Source organism: Triticum urartu, chromosome 2 (genome assembly GCF_003073215.2).
Source record: "Triticum urartu cultivar G1812 chromosome 2, Tu2.1, whole genome shotgun sequence".
In the NCBI taxonomy this organism is placed as follows: Eukaryota; Viridiplantae; Streptophyta; class Magnoliopsida; order Poales; family Poaceae; genus Triticum; species Triticum urartu.
In genome coordinates this window covers 687,201,205-687,213,177 of record NC_053023.1, presented here as the reverse complement: position 1 = coordinate 687,213,177, position 11,973 = coordinate 687,201,205, and the positions used below count along the sequence as shown (strand labels likewise).

The window sequence follows — 11,973 nt, the reverse complement described above, 5'->3', positions numbered from 1 at the left end:
CCGGGGACGCGGCGCTGGCGGTGCCCTCAGACGATGCATGGCTTCAGTGGCAGGGGCAGTGAGAGAGGTCGCGTCTGCTCTGAGCCGGCTTCAATGTGGAGCAGCCGCTATACTGTGGCATGAATGCGGACAGCTGGCACCGGGCTAGAACACGCATAGGCGAGGGATGATGGTTTGGGGTGGGCGAGGGTGGTCAGAAGCGTGCGTTGGTGTTGTTTGGACGCCCACAAAGCCCCACATTTGTCTTCGGTTTGCGGGAGAAAGTGCATTTGGACCGCCCTGCAGACCAATGCACGACCACATGGATGGCACAACATGTTCGGACCGCGCGGTCCAAAAATATGCGGGTTGGAGATGCCCTTAGAGGAAAAAACACTCACCTAGGATGTGGTTTGCATTAAAAGAAATGGCAACAGCCTCCCATCTAGTACGCACACTAGCATCATGCCTCCCACAACCTCCTCACGAGACGGAGCCATGCCCGATGCATCACACCAGATCCACATGATTCGACAATCTTCGACGTCGCTGTGGCGCACCAGCCGATGCTCGCCGTCACATCTGATCCGCATACCAGGGTGCTAGGATCCACTCGTCACGATTCGACCACCATCAGGTGAACTAGAAAGGAAGCAACCCTCAGTACCTTCGATGTGGGGACAACGCCACCGCGCCAAAGGCCAAGGGCATAGGCTGTGAGGGGAGGCAATGCTAGGGTTTCCCCTCTGATATCGCCTGAAAGGAGCGTTGCGAGGGGGTTAGGGGTTTGTCTTAATTTTTGTTAGCTAATCATGAAAGGTGGGTGGAAGCACATGAAGCACACTAATTGATTCCCTAAAAAAGCACACTAACTGAAGCCAAGCCAATTGGTTGCAAACCAAACAGAAGCCTAGGTTTTTTGCCAAATTTTTGCTACCGACAAAACCTATAATCCAAATAATCCCAACTTGTCAGAACTTTGGTCATGCCTAAAATTTGATCGGACTAGTTGTGTCTCAAACCAAACATACCCAAAGGCATCAAAGGTACATTAACCAATATAGCAACACTTCAGTATACGCTTTCATATGTTTTTTGTTTCAATTCGCCACTCCTATGTATTGCTTACAGTGAGCAGTACGATATTGCATGCCAACAGTGATTCCCAAATGGGCCGACCCGTTAACGCTTCGAATCTTGTTACTTGTGAGCCGTTTTGGAATGTTCCATGGAGCTTCCCACTCGATTTTAGAGAGCTTCCAGGCCGGATTTTCAACTGCATTTTCCCTCCCCGCTTTCCTATTTTTTCTTCTAATTTTTTTTATTTTGTATTTACTTTTGCAATTCATATTTAATTTTATTTTGTCTTTCTTCTTTTTTATTTTTTAAATTCATGTATATTTTAAAACTTGTAAAACATTTTTTTTAATCATGAATGTTTTTGAATTTTCTAAAACAATATAAATTCAACATTTTTTTAAAACATTAAACCTTTTGAAAATTTACGAATAAGTTTTGAATTATAATTTTTTTGTAAATTTATAAACATTTTTTAGCATTCAAAAATATTTTTAGAATTCATGAATAATTTTTAAATTTACAAAAAAATCAAATTCTAAACCATTATTATCAATTTGGAAATACTTTTTATAATTTTTTCCAAATTAGGTAGCAACATGAAAAAATCAAATGAGAAAAAAATGGGAGCATGCGCTAGTTGGAGGCTCACGGCTCATCAGAAGAGAAAAGGAAGCGAGTGTATCCGGTCACGGGAGGCCCGGTCTAGACCTGGCCCGTTTAATGCTTGTTCTGAGAATCATGATTGGTGTGATCGCTATAAGCGCTACATAGCACCTTTGAGGTCCTTCCCCTAAGAAAAGCACCTTTGTGGTCCTGGGAGCTTAAACCTTGCTTCAAATGAGCCATCAGGTCGCTTGATCCTATTTTCATTCCAATTCTTCAATAAGACCGATACGATTGATTGGGAAACTAACTATTGTTTAAAAACATTAATAAAACTTTTTAGTGAATTATTTTTTCATGAAATAAAAGTTCACAAATTTGGAAAATTGTCCTATATTTTAAAACAAATATAAATTCAGAAAACGTTCCTGAATTTCAGGAAATCTTCTTGATGCTTTCCCCTAATTTTAAAAATGTTCCAAATTAAAAAAAAGAAATGGAAACTAAGAAAAAATAAATGATAAAACCCGGTAATCTGACCTCGGTGTTTATGTATGTCGGTAATCTGACCTCGTGCTAAATTTTTTTTAAGAAATTGACAAACTTTATAAAATTTAACTTAGGTCGGGGATATTATGCAGAGTAAATAAAAATGGAGGGAGTGCTAGTCTGAACATCATGGCACCACTGTATGTACGGATTTGTTTAGAGGTAGATGCACACAACCATTTTTATCAAATTATTCAACAAAACCTTACAAGATAAAATATCGATTCACCCAAAAGCCACCTTCTAGGCTATGATTGTCGCCACACCTACGAGCTTGATGATGGAATGGTCATGATCAGATCCGCTTGCCCTGCCTTATACCTATGCACATCATTTAAAACCAGAGCATCGATGAAGCAGATGACCTGCGCACATCATTTAAAACCAGAGCACCGATGACGCAGACCTTTAGTGCATACCGCATGTGCACGCTCTAGAAATCACATTCATTTTCTTCCGTGAAGCCATCTTCAGGACAGGGGTCAACGCTGATGTGCGGGCCAGAATCAATCGGTAGACCCGTCGTCCTGACCTGAGGCCTCTGCGAAGGTGAATAACAGGATGGTTTTGCGAATATCCATGCACCGGATGAACAGTAAATTCAAGAAAAAATACTAAACAAAATTTTAAAAATCCAATATATATACATATATATTGCATGGAAGATGCTTGATGCGTGAAGTTCGCTTCAAATTTCTGCTCATTTGGACATCTGAGTAGCTCTGAGCAAAAAAAAACAAATTAGGTTAAAACTGTTTCACGGACGTCAAATTTGTCTTTTTTGCCGAGAGCTAATCAGATGTTCAAATGAGCTGAATTTGGAGCGGACCTCACGCATCAAAGCATCTTCCATTTCAAAAAAGTTCGGATTTTTTTTGTACTCCCATCGTCTCAAAATAAGTGACCCAACTTTGTGAGCTGATGAGCTCGGAAGCCAAATAGCCGCACTCGATGATTTTGACACAGCTGTTTTAGTCGTTCCGATGTCCGGCCAGGGTTACATTTTGCTGTGCACAAGCTCGATAACAGCGTGCGTATCTGAAATTTTGATATCGGTGCCCCCGAGCGAGTGTACGCGGATTCTTACATTCTGGTTGCTGAATCACCTTGAGTCTTTGTTCCGGCTGTTCAACACAGAAGATCACGTTTGCCTTTTGTCCTGCAAGTTTATTTCCTTGTGCACATGGGGGATGTGCACGTCCCCTTGCCTGAGAGGAACGTGGGATGCCCGGCGCTGTTTCGCGTGGCCGGTCGCCTCGTGGGTCCCGTTCCGGGGACGTTCTCCTCGTGGGTGCCATTGCCTGGCGGGCACGGCAGCATGGCATGGCATGGCACTGGCAGTGCCTTCCCTCCCGCGGCGCCCGTACCGTCGATCGCGTGGGCCGGCCAGCGCACTGCCCGCCAAGCCGCGTCCGGTGTCGTCGGCGCGGTGCCGAGTGGCGCGCAGGCGCCACTAGTTACTCTTTCCACTACTACGCCAGTACTACCGGGTTTTTTTTTTTGCGATAAAGGGCATTTTTATTGACTTAAAATGTAGCACCAAACGGAGACAAAACATAATGAGCATCACCTGGTCTTTGCATAACTAAGATGCACACAGCCAAACAAAAACAAATTGAAAGAAGATAAAAAAGATGACATATCAGCAACAGTAGGATCATATAGAACCGACAGTCCGCCTATGTTGAAGGAGTTGGTGCGGCTATCCATAGATTATGCTGCCACCCATGCTGGGCGAAGACCTCCCTAGCCACCCGTTCCAACCGCGTACACACCACCTTGAATAGCTGTTGATATTTCGCTCGGCGTAGCGTAGAACACGTACAAAGTGAGTGCGTACAGCAGAAAATAACCTGCAAAGGAGAGGTGTTTTTGCCCTCGAAAACCAAATTATTTCTACATAGCCAGAGTGTCCATAATAAGGCATATGTTCCCACCCAAATTAGCATTTGAACATATTTGAAATGCCGTCTAACCAATGACCAAAAATATTGACAACACTTGTGGGCGGATACAAATTGGACGCTATTTGGATGACTGACCACGTAGAGCGTGCAAACTTACATTGAAAAAAGAGGTGTTTGATTGTCTCGTCATGAGTACAAAAACTACACTTCTTATTTCCGTGTCAATTGCGACAGGCAAGATTGCCTTTGGTTAGCATAACTCCCTTTCGAAGATACCACATAAAGATTTTGACTTTCAGTGGAATCTTCGACATCCAACTTTTCTTGTTATTATCCACTGGGACCTCTGAATGCGTTAGCGCGAGATACATAGAGCCGACTGTGAAGGACCCAGATGTAGTGAGGTTCTAGCGAAACACATCCGTCCTTGTGTCAGGTTTATCGACTCCAATCGAGATAATAAATTTTGCCATGACATAAGACGGGGGCCAATCAAATCATGCTAAAAGAAATATTCGGCGGAAATGAACTGAGCACATGCGCTAGAGTATAATTCTTATCGCGAATAATGCGGTACAAAGCTGGATATTGTTCTTGGAGGCTGGCATTGCCTAGCCAGTTGTTCTCCCAGAAACGAATCTCTGACCCATCTTTTATCGCGAAGGATCCAAAACGAAAAAGATGTTTCTTCACCGCCATTAGACCAACCCAAAAGTGTGAGTCGTCGGGTTTCCAATAGGCCTGTGACATAGCTTTTTGGCCTAGATACTTATTGCGCGGCAGGGTTTGCCAAACGCCATCCTCAGTAAGTAGTTTAAACAACCATTTACTAAGTAAGGCATCATTCTTGACCTAAAGGTCATGAATGCCAAGTCCACCTTGGTCTTTCGGCCTACAAACCACACTCCATTTGGTTAGCCTCTATTTTTTTTATTTTCACTGTCCCCTTGCAAAAGAATCTGGATCTGAAATAATCTAGCCTCTGCAAGACCCCTCTTGGGAGTTGGGAAAAAGAGAGCATATAGAGAACCATATTTATGAGGACTGAGTTGATTAAGACCAGTCGTCCTCCAACAGAGAGCAACTTGCCTTTACAACTACTCAATTGTTTCTCTAAGTGCCCATCTATATGTTTCCACTCCGCAATAGTGAGACGCCGATAATGAATCGGAATTCCCAAATATTTAATTGGGAATTAGCCTTGTGCACAACCAAACAGGTGGGCATACTCAGTCGCTGCCTCACTGGCTTCTCCAAAGCAGAACAATTCACTTTTATGGAAGTTAATTTTAAGGCCTGGCATCTGCTCAAACACTGAAAGCAATAATTTTAGGTTTCGAGCCTTATCCATGTCATGTTCCATAAAATGAATTGTATCATCGGCATATTGCAGAATAAAGAGGCCACCATCCATAAGGTGGGGCACTACTCCTGCAATTTGACCGTCCTACTTGGCACGATCAATCAGAATAGACAACATGTCAGCCACGATGTTAAATAACATTGGAGACATGGAGTCACCCTGTCATAGTCCTTTTTCCGTCTGAAAGTAATGGCCTATGTCATCATTGACTTTGACAGCCACACTACCTCCAGTAACAAAATTTTGGATCCACTCGCGCCATTTATCGGAGAAACCTTTCATTCTTATGGCCTGTTGAAGGAAGGACCATTTGACCTTATCATAGGCCTTTCGAAGTCAATTTTGAAAAGTACTCCACTCATGTTTTTACGGTGCATCCCGTGAACGGTCTCATGTGGGATTACTACTCCATCGAGTATATTTCTACCTTGCATGAAAGCCGTTTGAGATGGCCGGACGACATGGTCAGCAACCGTATTGAGCCTATTAGCAGTCACTTTGGTGAAAATCTTGAAGCTAACATTAAGGAGACATATGGGTCTATATTGCTGGATTCACTCAGCCTCCTTAATTTTTGGCAACAAAACGATCTCGCCAAAGTTAAGCCTGAATAGATCAAGTTGGCCAGCATGAAGACAATTGAACAACTCCAATAGGTTAGTCTTGATGATATTCCAGAAATTCTGATAGAATTCTGCGGGGAAGCCATCAGGGCCTGGAGCTTTGTTATGTTTCATCTGAAACACTGCTGCTCTCACCTCCTCCTCAGAGAAAGGTGCCGTGAAGATATCGTTCTCTTCTGCTGTGACTTGTGGAATATCATCTGTTCGGGTCTCGTCAAGGGTAAAGTTCCCTTCATCAGGTGCCCCAAACAAAGATTTCTAGTATTTGAATATATAACTTTTGAGCTCTGCCTGACCTTTGATCCGCCCCTCATCTTGTTGGAGACTGAATATACACTTCTTCCTATGACGACCATTGGCGACAAGTTGGACGTATCGTGTATTACTGTCTCCCTTCAAGATGAAGTCAGCTTTGGATCTTTGGTAATATTTGATTTCCTCTTCTCATAAAAGACGTGCAATATTCTCATTGGATTGATTTTTCAATTCAATCTCTTGTTGTGACAAGATGCGAGTTTTTGCGATTTTATCGAGGTCATCAATAATGGTGGCGAGCCGTTGCTTTTCTTTTTTGTATATTCCATTGGTGTGTTTCTCCCATCCAGATAGGTACCACCTTATGGTTCTTATTTTAAAATTCCATCTCTGAATAGATGTGCGGCCAATTGCGGGTCTCTCCCATATATATTCTTGATTATGACTGCAAAGCCTTCTTGATGCAACCATCCCAATTCAAACTTGAAAGGGCGGCGAGCGGATGGGTTTGTAGAATTAGAATTAAGAATGAAGGGCGCATGATCCGATAGTGCCTCAATACGCTCTAGGGCATGCTAGCGCCAAAGGACTGTAAACATAATCCCAGCGAGTGAGACCCATCAACCATTGCTTCCGGCACAAATCTCCACACCATCAGTACACACTGCACTTTGGAGAGCACACTAAAGAACAGTGCTGCTTTGCTGTTTATTGGAGTGAGATCCATCCATCAATCGAGCGGGTGTGACGACGACGAGTCGACGACGATGATGATTACAAACAGACGAAACAAACGGTGGGATCCGGGGTCCTCCTGCTGCGACCTACTAACCTAAACCAGCTCACCGCGGTTATAAAAACGAATAATGGGCAAGGAACAAGACACCAAAACTGACGGCATGAAACGAACGAAATGGACACTCTTCTGTATAAAGAAAAATCTCTGCTGCTTCTGCTGCTGCTGCTTAATTCAGTCGAAGATCTCCCACTTGGTGGTGACCGGGGGGCTGTTGTCGAACGTCTCCCACTTGGTGGTCACCACCACCGTCTGCAGCCGCGCGTTGGACACCTTGAGCACGTCCAGCGCCTCCACGCACTTCTGCACCCGCTTCGCCTGCCAACAAAAACAGAATCAAATCAGCTTTCTTCTCCAAGACAACGGGCTACGCTACTACACTCATGGCTGCACCAACAAACACCACACAGATAAAAGCTTGCACTCAAATTGTTTATCCGCATGTCATTATCATCGGAACAGAAAGTGAAGGAGCTTTTCCGTTCTCATCTCGAGGTGGCATGAAGGTATCATCGCAGATAAATGATGAAAGCTTGCGGCCCAGACTTTTGGTCTCAGTCTCACATTGCTTGTGCTCGTGACCTAGCCAACAGCCTGCGCCACTTCCATGGCAATCTACCTTTCTTGTCATCTACTCTTTGTACAGCACGGTCAGGGAGCACATTCATCCCCTTTAACTAAGAAGATTTGCTGCTAACACGATCAGTAGAAGCTACTCACTAGGCTGCATGCGACGCGTTCAGAGTACACTCCAGGATCGGCTAGGCTGGCATCCAAGGGCTCTCTCTATCTACCTAACATTCGGAGCAGGGGAAAGGGGTGGAGGTGGAGTTTTTCCCTGTGCTTGTACTGGACCACGTACGTGTCCTCCAGAAAGGAGCCAATGAGCCTGTGACCGTCCCGGGGGGGCATGTAGGGCACTCGCCCACACCACACGTTGCATTCCTCGTCGACACTCGCATTGCACCGCTGGTCATGGCACTGCTCGCGTTACCTGCAGACGCAATGATGCGGATCGCAGACGCCGACAGCCCCACCCTGCCCTCATCGAAGGGGAGAGTTGTACCAGAACCGATGGCACGATACCCCTACTAAACCTGATCTGCGTGCAGTGAATGTAGGGTGTGTGGTGTGGTGGGGGTACCTGGAGGTTCTTCTGCGAGGAGGTGTCGGCGTCGGCAGGTATGCTCTCCAGCTTCACCGCGTGCCGCATCAGCAGCTCGATCAGCGTCGTGATCTGCACCTCCGCCACCTTGCTCCCGCCGGACACCGACTTCTCGATGCTCGTCACCTGGTGGCACAAGAACGAGAATAAATTTTAACATCCGATCAGCTTAGAATAACAGCATCAGAGGCAGGGACGTCAGACGCAGGCACCGGCCGCTTCGGGCAGCAATGATGAAAGTGAGGAGAGCATCCTTGTTACTCGTCACTTGTCAGTGACGGGGTGACGGATTCGTGTCGTAATGCCGGAATCCTGATGGTTACGCTGAGTGAACCCTACTCCGGGACCATGCTGCTGCCGACGGAAATTTCACCGGCGCCCACATCGATCGATCACGGAGCATCAATTCTGTTTTTTGGACGAGCTCGCGGCGTCAATTTGCTCACCTAATTCCCTGGACATGCGATTCAATGCGAACGCAGCAGCAGCATTCCCCTTCCGTCCCATGCCTGCGTGCCTGACGCCACACGCACTGATACTGCAAGTCTGCGACTAATTCCCTTCTAGGATGCAGAGACAGCAACTAATCACACGCCTAAAAAGACAAAGCATCCCATTTTTACCCGCCGCTAGATCATCTCTGAATAAGGCAAACTGTCACCGCTAGATGTCAGGAGCTCGTTTCTTTTGTCAGCGATCGATCGTCGGCGGTGGAAGGAAAAACAATGAGCATTTGTGTGTGTGCGGTTGTGCATACCTGATCGGCGAGCTTGTCGAGCTCGAGGGCGATGGCGCCGATGGCGCGGTTGGCGTTCTGGATCCTGGCGTTCCGCTGCCGCTCGATGTAGCGCCGCTCCAGGCTCGCCGGATCCTCGGAGACCACCAGCTTGGACTTGTTCTTGACGCCGAACCTGTCCAGGAACTCCGAGTTCTTCCGCTCCCGCCCCTTGTACGTCAGCAGCTGCTCCGACGGCTGCAGCCCCGTCCTCGGCGCCAGCGCCTTCTTCAGCTCACCTGCGCGGTCACCACCATCCGCCACCAACAAACCAATCAGAAGTAGTACGAAACCAGCAAAATTACTACTGCACATCACAGCTGATTACTGCTGGATCGTCGTGCCGCTCGCTGGCCAACAACATTTTGATTCAGAGTTACTGTGGTACTTTTGCTTTGCTGGGACGTTTTGGTAGTTCTTCACGGCACTGACACGGATTTTCGGCGCCACTTGCAGACCAGATTCTCGGAATCCGAGTGGCCAGGCCTGCCATGCCATTGTGGATCGCCAAATGCAGCGACAGACAATGTGGTGCGGCAGATACTATCTAAATTCCCAGCTTGATTTTTTTTCAAGTATGGACTATTTTTACCATGGCATTCTCTACTCCGCATCATTTTTTCTTGAAAATACACAAGTACACGTGGGTCTCGGTGAATGGGACTGGAACGTGCTGGGCGACGCCTCCGAGTTATTTTCCAAACAGTGGCGCAGTATCATCATGGGGCGGAAAGGTGTCGGTGCAACGGGACAAGCGGGCCGTGCCCCAGCCGCTGCTGGCCGTCCGATGAGGCCGCCGTACACGCGGACCCGTCCCGCGCCAGCCAGGATTCGCCCCGCATCCGGACACCCGCGCTCGCGCTCCGCCCCGCCCCGCCGCTGGCTGTCACCGCCCGTCAGCGCTTGTCGTGAGGCAAAGGTGAAAAAGCAAAGCGACGAACTGGTTTTGACAGCAAATCTGGTCGGTCGATTTAGCCTCGTAATCTCCAACCAAAGTTTGGCCTGCACGCACGACGTTGCATCTGAAAGTGCGTCGGGGCTGCAGCCCGGCCAATGGACGCCGGGATCCCGCGGCCGGCAGGAATCCAGGTCGTACGATTTCGGGAACTGAAGCTTACGTTAGCAGACATAATCTCTTTTTCTTTAGATTTTATTTACTAGTAAATTCAGGAAATGGAATTCCTGAAGAAATAAAGGCCTCTGCCCTTCTCACGGATCAAGAAATCACGGGCTCTGCACGGATTATTCCCTGGATTTCGTCTCCTTCCTTATAAAATACTCAGAAGAAGGGGGAGAAAAATGGTGACAAGGGGGATGTCTCGCCGTACTATTATCGCGTCCTCCACGCGGCACGGCCGGAAGTCATGGCCATTTTTTATGGGACGGATTTAGCTGATAAATCCGATAGGTGGACTATCTTTATTTTTTAATTAATTTATCCGCGGCCACGAACTCCCTATTGGCCTGCACGCATTGTCATGCCGTATGCCAAACGTCACAACTTCGCGGACGACGTGATTAGGTTAAGCATTTCACACCATTAACGAAAAAATTACTACTATCTCCATCACTTTGTGCACATAATAATTAGTAACAAACAGTTTGAACGCAAGACAAAAGTAATTCAAAGTAATTAGCAGCACAAATTTCAGTTTCGTATCTTACAGAGAAGAAACGACGGCGGCGATGAGAGGAAAGTTAAGCCGCAGTTAAGCAAGGCACTAATTAGGCCACGAACAGGGAAAGAGATTATTGACGAGAAGGGGGGATCAGGGCGACGGGATAAATACTGACCGAAGGTGGCAATGGAGGAGACGGCGACCTCGTGGGTGGCGGCGCCGTACTTGACCCGCACCCTGATCTCCGGCGGCGGCGGCCTGGGCGGCACCCCCGCCGCGGCGCCGTCGGCGCCCCTGTCCCGGGCCTGCACGACCATCCCGCTCGGCCGCACCTCCCACCCGGACCGCTCCTCCTCCCCCGCCGCGGCGGCCGCCGCCTCCGACCACCCGCTGCTCGACCCGCCGTCCGAGCTCGACCGGTGCATCACCCTCGCCATCGCCCGCGCCCCAGCCGGCCTCCCCGGAGCACTCAAGCAGAGGCCAGCGAGGTGGGGAGTGGGGAGTGGGGAGAGAAGCTTCCACGGGGAGGGGGAGGGGTGGAAACCAGTGGTCGGTGTGGCGCCGTGCCGCTCCGGGCGGTCGCGTCGCGTGGGAGGGGAGGGAGGGAGGAGGGAGTGCGGGGGCACGCACGCACGAGGCGGACGCGCTTCTCCTTTTTGCTTGCCGGCTGTTTGTGCGCGTAAAAGCACGGGGGCACCCCGGGGTTTTCCACAATTAACATGGCCCCGCGACTGGCGTTCCCAAAGCCGGCCAAGCTGGTTTCTGCAAATAAAGCCGCCCTGCCCTGTGGTTTTGTCATGGCCACCTCGTTGAGACGGGTGAACATTTGCACTTTGCAGGCTAGCTAGTTCTCGTGCCTTTCCATCTGTTAATGGCGAGGTAAGTATTTGTGTGTGTTCGATCATGTTTGTTTTCTGTTTCGCATAAGCCGAATAAATAATTCCGCTTTTAGGTACGTTATTATTCGATATCAGAAAACTTGAGCCATTCATTACCTTTGGGTATACTCCTTGCTTCAATCCAACCGCACAATTGTAAGATGCCTTCCTCACCATCGTGTTAAAGGTCCCGATCCAACGGTGATTGCATTTACCATATAAACGTCCTTCTAGTCTCTCCCCAATGTCCATCTATCATGTGCTCCAGTTCTTCTGTGTGGGCATAGTCAACTCCTAATAATTTGAGTAACTTTAACATGGTCAATCCCTAACTCTTCACTACCACATAGATGTTGTAGCTGCAGCGAGATTTGCCGATGA

The 11,973-nt window shown here is 47.8% G+C and overlaps 1 protein-coding gene across 2 annotated transcripts; it reads right to left on the bottom strand.

Annotated features, from left to right (window-relative positions):
- Positions 1–7,029: 7,029 nt before the first annotated feature.
- Positions 7,030–11,370, bottom strand: LOC125539748 (BAG family molecular chaperone regulator 1-like). 2 transcript variants are annotated; one of them, XM_048703254.1, is made up of 5 exons: positions 11,254–11,330; positions 10,890–11,216; positions 9,078–9,334; positions 8,300–8,446; positions 7,030–7,473 (listed from the first exon to the last, which is right to left on the bottom strand). In XM_048703254.1, the coding sequence occupies exons 2-5, from the start codon at positions 11,149–11,151 to the stop codon at positions 7,330–7,332; spliced, it is 810 nt and encodes a 269-aa protein (XP_048559211.1). In that variant the 5' UTR covers positions 11,152–11,216; positions 11,254–11,330; the 3' UTR covers positions 7,030–7,329. The 2 variants fall into 2 exon arrangements, with proteins under 2 accessions (XP_048559211.1, XP_048559210.1); XM_048703253.1 differs by having other exon boundaries at positions 10,890–11,370.
- Between the last annotated feature and the right edge of the window lie 603 nt (positions 11,371–11,973).

Bases quoted from the DNA above. Each gene is read 5' to 3' on its own strand.
- LOC125539748 (XM_048703253.1), bottom strand. From the start codon at position 11,151: ATGGCGAGGGTGATGCACCGGTCGAGCTCGGACGGCGGGTCGAGCAGC. The intron at 9,335-10,889 runs GTCAGTATTTAT...GTGACCGCGCAG, and splicing joins CTCCTCCATTGCCACCTTCG to GTGAGCTGAAGAAGGCGCTG. The intron at 7,474-8,299 runs GTACCCCCACCA...TTTTGTTGGCAG, and splicing joins CCTCGCAGAAGAACCTCCAG to GCGAAGCGGGTGCAGAAGTG.